The sequence below is a fragment of the Eumetopias jubatus genome, unplaced genomic scaffold (assembly GCF_037043125.1).
Source record: "Eumetopias jubatus isolate StellerSeaLion01/CBP00866 unplaced genomic scaffold, mEumJub1_p1.0 scaffold_17, whole genome shotgun sequence".
In the NCBI taxonomy this organism is placed as follows: domain Eukaryota; kingdom Metazoa; phylum Chordata; class Mammalia; order Carnivora; family Otariidae; genus Eumetopias; species Eumetopias jubatus.
This window is the reverse complement of record NW_028274823.1, coordinates 57,800,840-57,818,075: the sequence shown is the minus strand read 5'-3', so window position 1 is coordinate 57,818,075 and position 17,236 is coordinate 57,800,840. Positions and strand designations below refer to the sequence as shown.

At 42.7% G+C, this 17,236-nt stretch overlaps 1 protein-coding gene across 1 annotated transcript in view; it reads left to right on the top strand.

The window, feature by feature from the left end:
• Positions 1–17,007, top strand: part of COL13A1 (collagen type XIII alpha 1 chain) — a 198,377-nt gene extending 181,370 nt beyond the window's left edge. The window contains exon 42 of the mRNA XM_028109525.2: positions 16,930–17,007. Coding sequence (XP_027965326.1) covers positions 16,930–17,007 — 78 coding nt within the window. The remainder of the gene's footprint in view (positions 1–16,929) is intronic.
• The last annotated feature ends 229 nt before the right edge of the window (positions 17,008–17,236 follow it).

Below are 17,236 nucleotides of genomic sequence, written 5' to 3'. Positions count from 1 at the left end.
AGGGGGGGAAAAGAACCATTTTAAAATATGCCAGAACATTCTGTTCTTCTTAACAAGGCCTACCCTCAGGAGAAAGCATTCGGCCAAAGCCTAACTCACGGGGTTTTATCAATGCCAAACCAGCCTGGAGAAAGGGAAATACCCAACTCCAGCCCCCTCAAGCAATCCTGTCAAACCCAAAGGAGGCGGGGGTTACTGAGGACTGATGAAGCTCACAGCTCAGGGACAGGGCCTCACCAAGGACTGGGACTCAGTCATAAGACGAGACAGCGCTTCGTTTCCTGCTCCAGCTCCCCACCACATTATTAAAGACCCTCTTGATGCACTTTCTTTTACTCAGTACACAATGTTCCACTTTCAGCAAAACATTGCAAGGCATGGGGCGCCTGGGTGGCTCAGTCGGTTAAGCGTCCGCCTTGAGCTCAGGTCACTAACTCAGGGTCCTGGGATCAAGCCCCACATCGGGATCCCTGCTCAGTGGGGAGTCAGCTTCTCCCTCCGCCCCCACCCCCACTCATGCCCGTGCTCTGTCTCTCTCTCTCTCTCTCTCTCTCTCAAATAAATAAATAAATATTTTTTTAAAAAATTGCAAGGCATACTAAAAAGCAAAACACTTGGTTTAAAGAGATTGAACAAGCATCAGAACCAGAATCAGATAGGACAGGAAGCACTGGCATGATCAGACCAGGAACTTTTTTAAAGCTATAGCATGTTGTCAGAAGGTCAATAGTAGCCTGACGCTACGTCAGGATGCCTACGTCATTCCCCTCACTTCGGCTGGTCACGTGGGCATTTTATCAGCTCACATCCTCACAAGAAGAAGGGTGAGTCCAGTACAATAAGATCTTTTGAGACAGAGACCACATTCACGTAACTCTTTTTACAGTATACTGTTATAATTTGTTCTATTATTAGTTATTATTGTTATCTCTTCTGTGCCTAATTTATAAAGTAAGCATTATCGTAAGTATGTATGTACAGAAAAAACATAGTATATAGAGAATTCAGTACTCTCCAGGGTTTCAGGCATCCACTGGGGGTCTGGGAACATTTCCCCTGTGGATATGGGGGAACTACTGTATAGGTAAAGAAGATTCAGTATATGAGTAATAGAAATCTCCAAAGAAGAAAACTAAGACAGGGGAACAGAGTAAACTTTCTTGGGGAAAAAAAAAAAAAAAAGTTTTGGAACGACATTTGAAAAGAACACATTCCATGTACCTAAGATTATTGACTCAGATGACCCAGATCACAAAATATTCTAATGAAATTACTAAACTTTAAAGAAAAAGAAAAAAAAATACTTTGGGCATCTAGCCAAAACGGCAGATGAATTATAAGAGAAAGAAAATTTGATTATCATGAAACCGTTCTACACTAATATTTCTCCAGGAGCAAATGCAGAAGAATTTTAAGATAGTCAGAGGAAGAAAAGAGGAAATCAAGGATCTTAGAGGCAGCAAAAGTGATATTTGAGTGTAAAGGGGCAAAAAATGTTATCCACATGCAAAAACGTGGGGATATCAGTCCCATGAGCCCTCCCTGAAAAACGTACTAAAGAATGAACTTCAGAGAAGACCGATGTGCAGAAATAAAATAAACTTAAAAAAATGAATGAACTTCAGTTCGGCAAAATGACTAAAGAAACATTTAACGTAAGGAAGGATGATCAGTAGTAAACATGTAGTTATTTGTAACAATAACACTAAATGAGGCCTAAAAGAGAGAGGTTTATAGTATTCCATGGCTGAAGCTCAAACAAGGTAGATAATAGTTCATTATTCTTAAATGGGGGCGGAACGGCAAGACTACACCAAAAAAAAAAGTACTTTCGCTGTTCTTAGTAATAACACTTGTGGTAGAAACATCGCAATTACTTTTCCGAAGGTGTTTCGTTTGAGTGAGAGATAAAGTGAATGAGTAATTGTGGAATGTCCTAATTCTATCCTCTCTTGTGTCCTTGAGAATCAGGATTCATGGTATGAAACAGAGGAGATGCAGATGTCGTTTAGAAGAGGTTAGATTTCACAACTCTGTGGGTATGACCCAGAAGGATCAGCAGGAATTCATGAGATGTTCGGAAACAATCTAAATCTCCTAAAGGCATGCACACATACAAAATTTAGCTCTGTTCACTAAAGAAGCTTGAAAACAAGACTGACCCACTAGCAATGATTGATCCCTACACTCAGATTGTTGGAAATACCATTTTCCACAAAAAAGAAACAAGAGCTTCTTGGGGAAGTTGCTACTCTTGGTTTGGGGCAAGATTTGTATAAGATGAGCTTGGAACATCTCCTCACACTGGCTAGAGAGGCGGTTTCCAAGCTACTAAGGTGTTAAAAAGGACTGAGAGCCAACTTGAAGAGGCTCCCCCCAGCAAAAGATGGGACAATTTAAGCTTCAGAAAGGATAATAATTGCAATTGATTAAAACCCATCAATCAATGAGTTAATAATGTTATTAAAAATGATTTTTAAAAAACTAATGGGTCATCTTGAGAGAATGATATGAAACCAATTCATTATCTTAAATGAATCATTTATTCAGCCTTCCCAGATAAACTGTACCCTGGGTAATCAAATAGTAATGAGGCTATGTGTCTCTTTATAAAGGTACTTCATCTAAAAAATGAAAAAGAAATTAAAGAATTAGAATATCACCATTTTGTAATGCTCAATGAATGAATAAATTTATGCATTAAGCATTAATGTAACATCACAAAGAAAGAGACGGCGAGACATTATGTGCCTCCTGATGAAAAAGAGCAGCACTGTGATCTTGCCGAAGACACTGAACTCAGATCTGACCAAACCTCTGGATCTGCTGCCCATTTGCAGGAAATGCAAAAGACCAGAGCCATGTGTTAAACAGCACCACAAATATGCAGCAGCAAATATCCACAGCATGAGAAACTATAGGTTCTTCCACAGATTAAATGAAACAAGGGAAAAAAGGCATGGTGAAGGATTCTGTGCATTAAAAGAGACTTAAAAGATGTCTGATAATTTTTTAATGAGCATGACTAAGTATAGTTTCTAGAGATGTACATTTGGGTGATAAAACTACAAAGTAGCATAAGGAAGCAATCACTCTAAAAGTCAAGATAGGGACTTCTGCTTCCCATCAAGATGGAGTCACAGGGACCAGATTCACCCTCCTGCCTGAAATAACTAAACCATGAGACAACATGTAGCGGGGGAAACCTGGTTTTAGACATCGGCTATCTGGCTACACGATAATGATCCCTGAGAGGGGGGGAAAATGAGATGGGCTTTATCGTTGCCCCAGCATCCTGGCTGGAGAAAACATCAAGTCCAGAATGCAGACAGGAGGAGCCCCTCTCAGTCCTCCTGAGTTGAACAGACCGAGCTTGGAGTTCAAGAAGGCCACGTGGCAAAGTACAGGGGAGGAGAGGAGCACAGAGAGCTCCAGGAGTCTGCGGAGAAAACCCTTGAGTGCTGATCAGCACACAGATATAAGAAACTACCCAAATCTGGTGAAAAGAACCACTCAAAGGGAGCAAGGTGAGCAATTTCTGGAGCTGACATAGAACCAGGACAAGTCCATGGTCTCACCAACCAGGGTGGAAAAACCCTGTAATTCATGAGGCATTAAGTAGCGCCCGAAAATCAGCCCTAAAACCAAAAGCTGCTCTGATCCCACCTGACAAAGCTGGAAAGCAAGCCTCAAAGTGATCAAACTGTTACCAAGTTGCCTCACTGCATCCCACAAATGAACGCAAGAATATTTGCAGGAATGCAAACTATCCAGCACCCTACATGTTAAACTATTTGTAGCCACTATCTGCAGCCAATTAAAAAAAAAAAAAATTACCAGGCATGAAAAGGGACAGGAAAATGTGACCCATAATAAGGAGATGCCACAATGAAAGAAGGAGAATTCATAGACGAGAACCTAAAACAAATCTAATTACGGCCCTTGTGTTCAATAAAGTAGCATAAAGACCCAAACGAACTTCCAGAGATGAAAACTGCAAGATTGGAAATTTTTTTAAAACACACGGGTCAGGAGGAACAGCAGATTAGACATTGCAGGAAAAAACGAGCTTCAAGACGTAGCAATAGAAATTATCCAAAATGAAACACATAGAGAAAAGACTGAACTCCCTCCGCCAGAGAATCAGTGAGCAGTGGGATAACTTCTCACAGCATGAAATATGCCACTGAAGTCCCCTAAAGGTGGGGGGGGGGCGGGGGAGGGAGCAAAAGCTGATTGAAGAAATATGGCTGAATTTTTCCGAATTTTATTAGAATTATTAAACCCATAGATCCAAGAAGTTCAATGAACCAAAACACAAGCAACAGGAAGAAAATTACAGAAGCATATCATAACCAAATTGCTTAAAACCAATGAGAATGATAAAAATCTTACAAACAGCCAGAAGAGCTAAGATAAGAACACAACCGACTTCTGAATGGAAACAATACCAGCCAGAGAAAAATGGAGAAACACTTTTAGAGTACTAAACAACACCAAACACCCATCATCCTCTCATATTACACCCAGAAAAACATGTCTTTCAAAAACCAAAGTGAAGCCAAGATTTTTTTCAAATATAAAGAAGCTAACAAATGCATTGGCTACAGACCTGCCCTTGAGGAAATGTTAAAGGAAGTCCTGCAGGCAAGAGGAAAATTACAACAGAGGGAAACCTGGATCGAGACAAAGGAATGAAGAGCACCAGAAATGGTAAATATCTGGGTAAATAGAAAAGTGTTGCGTTTTTTTTTTCCTTTTTTAAAAATCTCTTGAAGAGATCACTGACAGTTTAGTGAGAAAATAGTAACAATATACTATGGGGCTTATAACATATATAGAAGCTATAAATGATAAAATGTCATGCAAAAACTAGAAGAGTAGTTACTTTTGTAGCAAGTGAGGAGGTTGGAGTTGGTGATGGGGTAGATCTAGTGACTCCTGGTGGTGTGGGCAAAGTTCTGTTTCTTTATATGATACTGGTTCCAAGAATGTTCACCTTGTGATACCTGATATTAAACTTATACATTTGTGTCATCTTCTATATATCAGTTTTATTTTATAATATGATGTGTTTTAAAACAATATAGAGTAAATTTTTCATTTTTTTAAAATACTGATTTATTTATCTGAGAGAGAGAGCTCAGGGGTGGGGGGCAGCAGGAGTGAATCTCCGGCAGATTCCCCGCTGAGAGCGGAGCCCCAGGCGGGACTCAGTCCCATGACCCTGAGATCATGACCTGAGCCGAAACCAAGAGTCGGACACTCCACCAACGGAGCCACCCAGGCGCCCCTGAAGTAAATTTTTTATGAACGATACAGACATGCTTAGGAAAAAGACTGGAAGGATAAGAAAGTGTCAGCAATGGTTATTTTATGAATGTTGAGATTAAAGATGATGATTACTTTTCTATTTTTTCCAAAATGCTGACAATAAATGTGATTTACTTTTGTAATCAGGAAAAAAAATAAAACCAATAAACACTTAGAATGGAAATACTTAATCTGCAAATTGTGTATATTGTCCTTAGGACCAAGATTCATACCTTGGGACTCACTTCACTATCTTGGCTTCTTTGTTTTGATTACATCAGCCCTATCCGTTCCGATCCAGACGCGTTGCTGTGTGTGCTAGCAACCAGATTCTAGTAAAGGGTAGGCTTTCACCAAAAACTTTCAGGGACAGAACTGAATTAAAGATAGTTAAAATCACATGTTTATGGATCTGTTATTCTAACTAATAATAATATTTGGCCAAGAGACGAGGGATGAGAACCAGTTATTCCAAAAGCAGAGCTGACCATCAGCTACCCGGGTGGGTTCTCTGGAAGACCCTGGCATTGTCCAGAAGATCTTGTGGTGGTTTGGTGAACAGGAGACTGCATATTGCATTTACAAATTCTGTGGAAAGATTCTGCGTTTTCAACATTTCAAGCAGAAGTACAGAGTGCCTCCAAATTTCGTCCAACAGAAACATTATGCCTGAAGTAGTTGTACCCCCAAAACAAGAATAAACCTAAAGGAAGACTACCACAAACCTCTAACCTCAGCAAAACCCTGTATCCCGAGGGAAGAAAAAAATCAGCAAGAGGAAAATACCAGGTTTGTCTAGAGATCTGAGGACCTGACAAAGGCACAGCCTACCATAAACTTAATTGCTCACAGAGCAAGCAGGAAAGTGAAAAATATACCATGAACATCTGTTGTTTGTGAATGCGTAGGGTTGAGTCAAGTAAGATTAGCCACATAAAATATCAGCCTCATAGCATTTCCCAGGGAAACACCTCGCGCATTCAAAAGATCAGCAAAGGGGCTACAGCGCACTTTGTTTTTAAAGAATGCCCAGTTTTATTATTGATTTAAAAAAAAAGATGTTCACAAATGTGAAAACATGGGATATCATGTTCTCACTATGTGTAACACGGGGTTTGTTTCATGATGACGGAATTCAAAAAATGGGATTTTTTAAAAAATTTAATTAGCCAACATATAGTACATCATTTGTTTTTTTGGTGTAGAAAAATTGGGATCTTATTTAACATTGGACAATATAAGAAAATTTTAAATAGTTCCAAAAGAGGCATTGGGGGCTATTCGTTCAATTGAATCATTAATACCCGTAACCCTCTGAAGGGTGTGTAGGTACGAGCTAAGGTGATCCAAACACTCATTCTGCTTGGCAAGTAGAAACATTGGCGTGTGAGGATTAGTCTACAGAATTTATTCTGAGGAAGAAAAAAAAAAAACAAACCTGAGAGCGTCTGGTGCCTGAACGTTTGCGTCTTTGGGTTATGTATGTCCTCAACATAATTCTCATTACAAATGACTATGGGTTAGCAGAGCAAACATACACATCACTCCATAGTCCATGCAGTCCTCTGAGCCAACTCAAAAATGCATGGTGGAGAACTCGAGTCATTTCCTAGACAGAGGACCACTAGCAATAACCCTTAATAACCCAGGGTCCCCAGTGGCACATTTAAAGCAGGATTCCTAGAGCCTGCATTTCAGCAGCCACCATGGAAAGAAATAAACATTTTGGAACAGAGCAGGAAACCCTGCTGTTCAGAACTGGCTGGTTCTGCGCCAATGGTTTCTCATCTCAATGAGCTGCAGCTGTCAAAGCCACTCTGCGGGGACCTCTTTTTGAAAGTTCTTAAAGATCTTAATTGTGACCATCCCCTCCGTCTCCAAATAAGGTTCTTCTCGCTCACTTGTCAGATTATTTGGGAGCACTCAATTTCACGATCATCAAACAGAACGGAGTGGGGAATAGCCCCATCTAATGAGCTGGATGAAAGGAATCACCAGAGAGAGGGCCAGCGTGGTGTGCTGGGAAGAGAACCGGTCCTCCCGGCAAAACGGTGCTCAAAGGACAGGGTGCTGCAACCTTGTGCGGGTGAGATCCTATCTCCAGGAAAATGGGCGAGGTCGCGTCTATCAGTCACACGTCTGTGACCATACCATAAGATTCTCGGTGGATCTGCTCAGCCTGCCTCTTTGAAGAATATCTTTTTATGAAAATAAGCACGAGTCAATAAAGAGATTGGGCCGTTTTCACACCTCTGCGTAAAACCCAACTGCAAAAATTCTTACGTGGAATTATTTTGAGTCTACTCCAGCCTTTGGCGTGGTAATATGATATTCTGCACGTAGTATCCACACACGCATTTGTACACACGCACATATGGAGACGGCTGGTGCGATTCAGTGGGGCGTTAGATGCAATGGAAAGGACCTTGGACTCTCTATCAGAAAGCCCCCGTTCTGACGCCTGCTGGGCCACTGGCTGGCTGGGTGACTTGGGACCCACAAGACAAGGTTAGGCGACAAATTCTCTCTGAGGCTGTGAACTTGCCCCAGATAAATTGCAGTGAGTCGTTGCAAAGGCTGTTCTTCTTTTATTCCGAATGCTTGTTTTGATGTACATCCTTGGTTTTTGAAAATGTAATAAGCTGTCCTGTGATATGGTGGGGGGAAAGAAAATTCTACTGTGCGTAGAGAAAGAGGATCCTGTGGGTGCGAGGAGCCGGGGGACACATGCTACAGCATGCTGGGAAGGGCCCAGCTCTGCTCCAGAGATTCCCGCCCGGGCTATCCATTGTGCAGGCCCTAGTTGTCGGGGGGATATCCCCAAAGCATGGCGCTCAGACTGTCCATTCCTCTTTTCATAAGAAGCTCCAAGATCTCCCTGCTTAACACAGAAAGACCAAGCCCTCACCGTGGTGTCCAAAGCTCCCTACATTAAGGCCTCCACCGACCGGCTAGGACACGGACCACGCCCCGCCTGGCCCACCTCCACCCTGCCTCAGATCCTCCGCCCCTCCGCTCTGCCCCTCAGCCCCGCCCCCACGCACACACCCCGCACCACCGTCCTCACTCAGCTCAAATGCCATTTCCATTAAATTCTTTACCAAAGGGGTTGGAGGAAAGGGGAAGGGAGGGAGATGAGAGCCAGAGAGAGATGGGCCAGCACTCGATGGCTTTAGCATGGCAAAGGCAAGCGTATACAGGGCTTGAGTCTGAAAACCCGCATTGTTAACATTCTTGAACAGTGGCACAGATAGCCTAATAAAGCGGTAAAAGTTCCTCCACTGAGGTGTTAGAACAGAGGCTGAGTGACCATTTGCCCAGGCTGTCACATAGAGAATTCCCATGCTGGGCGGGGGGTTAGAGTGGATGACCCCATGTCCCCTTCCATGATCCTAAACCGTGTTGTGGCCATGGGTTCAAAACCGTTAAGTTTCAAGTTAGAGACAAGTTTTGCTTAAGGTCCATTTGAGGTTTTCTAATCTCACCTACTTGGTTTTAATTTTTCTTTTAAAAAACCAGACGCAGAGGGCACGCCTGGCTGGCTCATTTGTGAGTTGTGAGTTCAAGCCCCGAGTTGGGCATAGAGCTTACTTTTTAAAAACTCAGATAATCGGGGCGCCTCAGTGGCTCTGGTTAAGCGTCTGCCTTTGACTCAGGTCATGATCCCAGGGTCCTGGGATGGAGTCCCCCTCGGGACTCCCTGCTCACTGGAGAGCCTGCTTCTCCCTCTCCCTCTTCCTGCCACTCCCCCTGCTTATTCTCTCTCTCTCTCTCCCTCTCTCTCTGTCAGATAAATAAAGAAAATCTTTTTTAAAAATCAGATACAACATTTTATGAGAAGGTGGAAAGGAATGAAGAAAATAGCAAAAAGCAAAGACGTCAGAGTCTGCATAGGGACAGGTGTAAACCCTTGCCTTAGGCAAGTTGCGGTACCACCAGCCTCTCTTGGTAATGGAACTGTCCTAAGTGGTTATTATGAGTATATGAGCTGGTGCCTATAAATCAGTGAGTAGTACATGGCACATCGTAAGCATGCAATCGGGTTTATTAGTATTAACCTCATTACCATTATTGAAGTCCTTTGCAGTCCCAAGCACGAGGAAAGTGTTCAATAAATAAAAGCTATTGATATTATAATACATTAAGCTTATATATTAAGTAACATTCATTTTGAAAGATTCATTTTAGGTTCACTTTACAGCAGATCTTTAAAGACATAATTCCAAAAGCAGAATTTGGTAACCACCCCCCAGCCCCGTTCTTAACTGCTATTATCATTTTATAGATGAGGAAACTAAGACTTAAAGAGATTCCATCACTTGCCCAAGGTCACACAGTGGAGGAGCTGGGACTGGGCCACACCTTTCATCTCTAAGCTCATTTTCCTTCCATGAATGATATGGACACAAATAAAACAAGTTGGAAGTGTGGTGGTGTGCCAACAGCTCATCTCCTTACCCAACAGAGAAGTGTGTTTCTTCCTCCACCTGCTGACCATCCCTGAGCCATTTATTCCCCTTATGTGAAAAAGAAAAGAAATCTCCTCTGCATGTAATGAAGGATCTCCTCCAGTTAAATATGGCAGTCTGAATACAGGCAGTGGATTAGCCAGGATGCATTAGCAGATGAACATTTGCAACCGGTTTTGCTGATTGCAAACACTAACTTTGAACCCCTATTAAGGGAAATGTTATCACCCCTAAGATAGAATTCCATTCTTCTCATTTGGAGACCTGTGTTACAAAAAAAAAATTGTATTCTACTGTTATTATAGTCAACATTTTATCCATAAAACTGTTACGGAAATTTCTCTCTCGTTATATGGATACCTACATGTTAACCTCCGCTTTGCCTCATGATGAAGAAGCCTAAAATATTTACTATCGGGCTTATGGAATAAGTTTGTCCACCTCTACCATAAAGGGAGGAATGCAATTTTCTCATAACAGTGGAACCAGAGCTCAGCTGGTGAGGACAGGAGCCTGAGACGATGTGGGAAAACTGAGTCAGCATTAGCTAACTTTTGTGGCGGGAATCCCTTTGAGAACCTGCCAACAACATAAGATGGATCTTCTCAACAGAAATGCACATTGACACAAAACATTCCAGAACCCCAGTTTCTTCCAAGAGCCCTAACTGCTCCCAGGGGACCTCCAAGTGTCCAAGAACCTAAGCTAAGAGTTTCAAAGGGGAGGGAAGGAAGAAAGGGAGGGAAGGAGGGAGAAAGAAAGAAAGAAATTGAGGTGGAAACCTCTATGAATAGCAGAAGTGTGAGTTACCGAGTCTCCTATAGCGTGAACTCCCTCCCCTCTTGCCTTGAGTACTCTTTCCCAGCACAAATGAAACCGAAGGAATAATTAGGTGAGGCAGGAAGTGATGTTGAGGCCCAGGAGTGGACACAGGATTTCCTCTATAAAGGGTAGGAGAGGGGCAGGCAAGTTCTGAAAACCAGAGCTGAGGAGGCCACAGTTCAACAGCTGTAGGAAGCCATGAGCTGCCCCCAGCCCCGCTCTCCCACAGGCCTAGACGCTTTGGCTGTATCAACCTCCTGCCCATGCAGCCTCCGGGGCAGTGCTATGCCCGGGCCACTACCCTCAGATTCCCCCAAGGGCTGGACTGAGGCCAGCCTCCCGATGGGAAGTATGGCAGCCCAACCAGAGAGCAGCAGCCCTAAGTGAAGGCGACCCTGACCGTGGACCCAGGCTGCAGAGGTCCCAAGTAGAAATGCCCTTGGATGTGATCCCAACCAAAAACCACCTCATCATTTCTGATGCCCTTTGCAGTGTGGAGCTTGGAGGCAAACAGACTCAGTCTAACTATCCTGAGAGACCTGTCTACATAATGGGGGTCCAAGGCAGAGCTCACTTGATCTCTAGCCCCATTACCAGGAGGTATTTGTGGGAAATAAAGCTGAGTGGCATCTGGGCATCTCCGAGGATCCATCAGGAAGTAAAGGGACGGTCCTCTTATCTTATCTTCAGAGGTGGGATTCTGGACTGTCAGCCTGAGAGACAAAACGCATTTCGGTGCCAGTTGTGTTCCTGAGCTTTGACTGATCCCATGTGAGGACTTTCCTAGGTCTGGAGACCAATGTCTTTCCCTGTGCAGCACTGACGGGAGATCCCAGATCTATACCTTCACCAGTGTCTTGCCTCTGAGCCTCTGTGTCCACCTTTCTGCCTGAGACCTCAGCAGAGAGCAGTGCACGTGCTAAGAGTCTGTCCCCTGAAGGACAGACTACTAGGACTCTTCCAAAGTCCAGGGAAGACAGATAAGACCTCTGTCCACAAACAGGAAGAAAAGTACATGCTTGGAAGGACACCAAAGGAACGTAACTTTGGCTGGCTGCCTGGGGGGTACAGGGGAACGGACCCTATGGATTGTCGACCTAGGTACTTTTTTTATTTTATTCAAGTATTACCTATTTTTAAAATGTTTGAAAACTAAAAAATAAATTAAAAGTAAGTAAAATAAAATAAGACATTTGGGGGGAAACCTGGTTTAGCTAATTTTAAGAATGCTTTGGAAGAATGCTTGTAGGAACTGGTGTCAATTTAAGAAAGATGTTCAGAGACAAGGTAACTCCTAACCCTTGTTAACAGTTTCGCATTGATAATTTCTGTACCTACTGCCATTCCCTCGGTTATCAGATAGATGGCAAGCTTCCTGAGAATAGAAGATGCCTCTTTGTACTTCTCGTGTGACCTGGCCCGGTTTCTTGCAGAGAGTGCCCGTTAAAAAATATGAGGTTCCATTTAGAAATAAATATTAATAAATATTCACTTGAGTGCCACCTTTGTGTACAGGAGATGGGAGCAGGGGGTCTTCCCTCCTCTTCCATATCCCTCTCTCCCAGCCTAGAGTCCTTGTTCCTTTTAGTATTACTAGTGAGATCTAATTTCCAATAAGGGCCATCAGTGGTGCCTAGGGATCAAGTGGCCAGGGTCATTCAATAATGATTTGTCCCCTTGTCCTCCAAAAAGGAATCCAATGCTTGAGTGCAAGCCCATGTCCCTACCACCACCCATCACAGCAGTGAGCTACCACGTGCCCAAAGCTCTCTGCCTACTTTTATTTGGATTTTTTTTTCCCAGAAGAAACATGTGTTTTTCATGCAATAATCTTAATAAATGCAACTGGGCTCCATTTCTTGGCTTCGAGGTAATGAAAATTAATTACCATACTTTACAAGTAATAGTTTCCACTCACAGCACTCCTGTGGAAGTAAATATATCATAAATAGTTACTATTATACCAATGGCTGGTGGAATGGGCAGCCTGTCGTCCATAAATCCTTTTTCAACAGACATGTTATTTCTTTTGGGGGAACAAACAGATTTGTTTTAGATCAGAGAGTCAACTGACAGATGGCCTTTGTAAAAACACACCATTTGTATAAATAAATTACAGTTTTACTATGGTATTCTGCTTTTGTGGATTTGGAAAATCTGTGCCCCCATTCTCTAGAATGGGTCTAAATTGTAAAGAGCAATTTTGTTTGGGTGTGAGTCCACATTGCATAGATCTCCCAACACAGATGCTAAGGTCCAATGTCTCTAGAGGCATGCTGCCACTTCCCATCACAATCGTGGCAAAGAGTTCTGCCTGGAGGTAAGGGGATGGTCTCCCAGAGGAGCTCTGGCACCGAACACAGCAAGACCCCAACTGGCACACTCCCCTTAGCTCCGGGTTCTGTTTCCATTAATAATGACACCCCGCGCCTTCTCTTCCTAACCACAACTTTGCATCTTCAGGGCTGATAACATATTTCTCTTAAAAACCTGCAACACTTAATTTTCTTTTACAGGACAGTTCATCATCGGTTAAATGCTAAACATTTGGTAGAGTCCTTTAAAATCCAAATCACCCTTAACTCTGAGCCTACTGCAGTAGCAATCATGACCCATCTTATAACATAGCCACACATAACACACACACCAAATGTTTATAAATTTATAGAGAGATGTGTATACATAGATATTCATCTCCACACACACACACACACACACACACACACACATACATACTCACTCATATAAATCCCCTTCTCCCGGAACCAAATGGCCAGGGCTTAGCATCAAAAAGGACATATTTTGTTGCTGTTTTAAAAACCTGGACTATTAAGATGTTCTTTTTGTGAGGAGACGAAGATGTTCATTTTAACCAGAACTACTAAGAATAGGCTTTGTTGGCATAATAAGTGCCTATGTGTTTCTTTAAAGACATCATTCCCCTTCATAAGTGATGAAGATCCTAAAGCCACCAGTTTTGATTAAGGAAATCAAATGCTTAATTAAATGTTAATCAAATGTTCGCTATTCAAAATATAACACCGGGGAAGACTTTAATTATTTCTAGCTAGTAAAAAATCTTAATTCAGATTGCCTAGTATTTTTCAGGTTATAGGGTACATTTAAAAGCTGTGTTCGTTTCCTAGAATGGTGGGGTACTTTTTAGCCTGGTGCTTTGTCTGCACTCATAACCTCAGGCCTCCGAGTTGCTATTTAGAGTTATGCCAGTTGGTGCCTTGATGGAATTAATACAGCATCTAGAATTGCCAAACTTACATTCAAAGAAGAGCTTAAACCAATGATTTCCATCTGTTTTTATGCTACTCCCCGGGAATCTCAAGTTACTTCAAAGAGGATCAGAAATTCTCAAATGAAATTAATCTGGATATATAAATCTTATACACATAATACACATACACTCACGTGGGCCAGATATAAATATATACCCACATGATACAGTCCTTCTGGAAGAGGCGAGGGTCAGGAAATTAATAGGGTAATTGCATACCAAGATCTCAGAAGGGTAAAATGATCACAAATTATAATAGGTGTCATGAACTAGATTAGAACAAATCATGGAAAATAAACATCCACTCAATTCACATAAATTGGGATCACGAGAAAATAAAACTGTTTGGGGGGCCAAAATCGATGAAGCTATTTTTAAAATAGATGTTTTTATGAACGAATGACTAGTAGACTCCACAGAATATGAATCTAGTTGCATGGCTGGTTCTTCCCCGCCCCCCCATCTCTAAATCATGCTACATGACTCCCTACGTGGAGAAGCAGTTCATCCTGCATCTCAATAAAATGTTTGCTAGACATCCTTGTCGCTGATGGAGTCAACTCACAATCAACCCCTTTATTCATAATGTTATCCACATATACAGGTCGGAGTTTAAGAAAATGTTTTCAGTGCAGTGGTAATCAACCGAACCTCCTGAAATTAGGTTTTTCACTGACTCCTTGAGGATATGTATTGGGAATGGTCAAGGGACTTTCCATCCTGTGACCAATCACAAAAGTTCTTTGCCTAAAGTGAATGCACACACCCCTCACACCAGATTAGCACAGGGACTAAGAACTGGATACCACCACTTCCTAACTCCATAACTTCAGGCAAGTTTTGCATACACTCTCTGCCTCAGTTTCTCCATCCATACAGAGAAGGAAATAGTGCCCAACCCATAGAGTTGTTGTGAGGATTAAATGAATTAGTAAGGGTGAAAGTATGGTGCATTCTGGAAAAATTCCTAAGTGTGAACTCTCGTTATTACTATTTATTATTCCCCTTGTCTGCGATTCCCTGAGCTAGAGGCCACTGCAGAACTTACAATTACTGATGAATTTCTAATTATGTTGACCATTTTAAATGTATTTTAACTACACAATATTATCTGGGTTAAGTTTTTGTTCATGCGTCAAATGTCCACTAATAAATTTGTATAATTTAACTAGCTCTGCATGTTAGGTTGCTTATTTGTCCCCTATACATCCTCTGAAGTTTGGAGCTGGGGGAAACCGCTTTAGGCTGGGTATCCGTAAGCGCACTGGAGTTTCACCCACGTGGCCTTGACTAAGTCACCTGACCCACCTGAATATCAAATTTCTTCCTATAACATAAAGGCAGGTGAACTCTATGATCCCTTCTATTCAAGGAACAAGAAGAGTCTTATGAAGCTGACACCCCCCCTTGACTCCCTGAGTTGTGACTACATCATCTATCGGAAGAAAACAACCGGTAGGAAATGGGAGAATGCTGACCAGTAAATTCTTAGACCAGCCTTTCTCAGGATAGCACAGAACAAAATGCTAGGATGAAATGAGTTACATAAAATGCACATAAAAATGACCACACGTACCATTTTTATTGCGAAGTTACAGGGAGAATGTGAATTTAATATATATTGATGAATTATTCAACTATATCTCAGTCAGCCTGGCTGAGTGGGTCACAGGGTAGGAGTATTTTTCAAGCACTCCCAGACAGCTCCTGAACCCTTTTGAATGTTGGCCTGGAGGTTATTTCTGATCAAGAATGGACACCAGAAATCTGTATGAGAAGGGAGATAGGCACTTCCTCTAGAACAGGGAAGTGGAAATCATTTGAGATGCTCCAAGGGATCATTTGAAACCCTTTAAATATATGTCCCGGGAAAAGAGGACTTTATCCTGACTAGATTTCTGACCTGGAGAGTACCTTCAAAGACAAAGAACAGTGAGGTCATAACACAGAGAGGGTAAAAGGGACAGGCAGAAGAGTGAAGGAAGTCTCCATAAACTGAGACCATTGTGTCCAGGATAGTTTGAGAAGCCATATGAGATTTAAACAAACGGAGATTTGTTTATACCTTTCTGATACATGCATGATCTTTTGGGAAGTCGATAGATTTCTCAGCAAAACACTTGTTCAAAATGCATATGGTCTAAAGCGCTATCTACTAATTCCATCAACAGCCCCCACTGACTAGTGTAAATCCAGAGGGCAGCTGGGCATTTGGGTTCTTTCCCACTCAGGCAATTGGAGGCTCTCAGTCACCCCAATATTCCCCACTGCCTAAACATTTGCAGGTTTATAGGGGCAAATGTACACAATATTACCAAATGGGAAAGGCTCTGAAAAGCACCCATTTGATCAATGTTGGAGAACTGTGTTCTCCTGTCGGTTTCTCTTTTTTAAAGAGGTCAAAATTTTGCCTCTCACAATCCTTTGACTCATGGGTGAGAAACCAGAGGAAGCATGGATGGCCCATAGCAAGTGAACATTTCTCCCAGCAATAAACACATTCCTTTGACTCACCCCCAGCCATGGAGCCCCGGGGTTGCATCTCCAGTTACAAAGGACAGCACTGGCTTCCAGTAGAACAGAGCTACTACTAATCCCATGATCACACCTGATATTGTCCGCCACATCCCTGTAAAAATACATTTCCCGGAAACTAACATTTGGTCCTTAAGACAATAGCCCCGTGCCAATCTCAATACCTGCTTCGACATTACAAATTAACACACGAGAAAGCAACAGAATTTAAAATTATGTCTCACCCACCAAAACATACATCTGCGAAAATTATGCGACGCTGGAATCTAAACTGGTCTGAATTTATAAAAAGCCAACAGGCATGGATACACATTCTCAGTTCTCGTGGCCGTGGCCATCCTATGCAACAGCCCCAGTGGCAGACACGAATGTTCCTGTACAGTATTTGTTATTATTTGAGGACACGAGACCATCGAAGGGGGCCGTTTGGGCTTTAACCTTCTAAGGCTCTGCCCAGGACTGCCCGATGATGAACGCCCACGCCGTCTTCTTCCACCAAAGGTGGATCCTGCTATCCGGAGCCTCCGGATCGTGACCGTAGTGCTTCTGTCCCCGGCTCTGGGGAAAGCCTCATCTTAGCAAGTGGCCCTCAGCGCATCCGGCAGATCCGCCCGCGACGCGGAGGCCGCGGCGGTTTCATCATTAATGCTCCTGAAGGACAATAGCTCATCAAGCCCCACCGAAAGCCCCGGACCCGTCGCGGAGCCTGGGCTGGCGGGGGATGAGGCTGAGCGACTCCTCCTAGAGGTGGTTATGTGGAGAAGGAGCAATCCCTTCTCCCTCCTCCTCCTCCCCCCGCTACTATCCG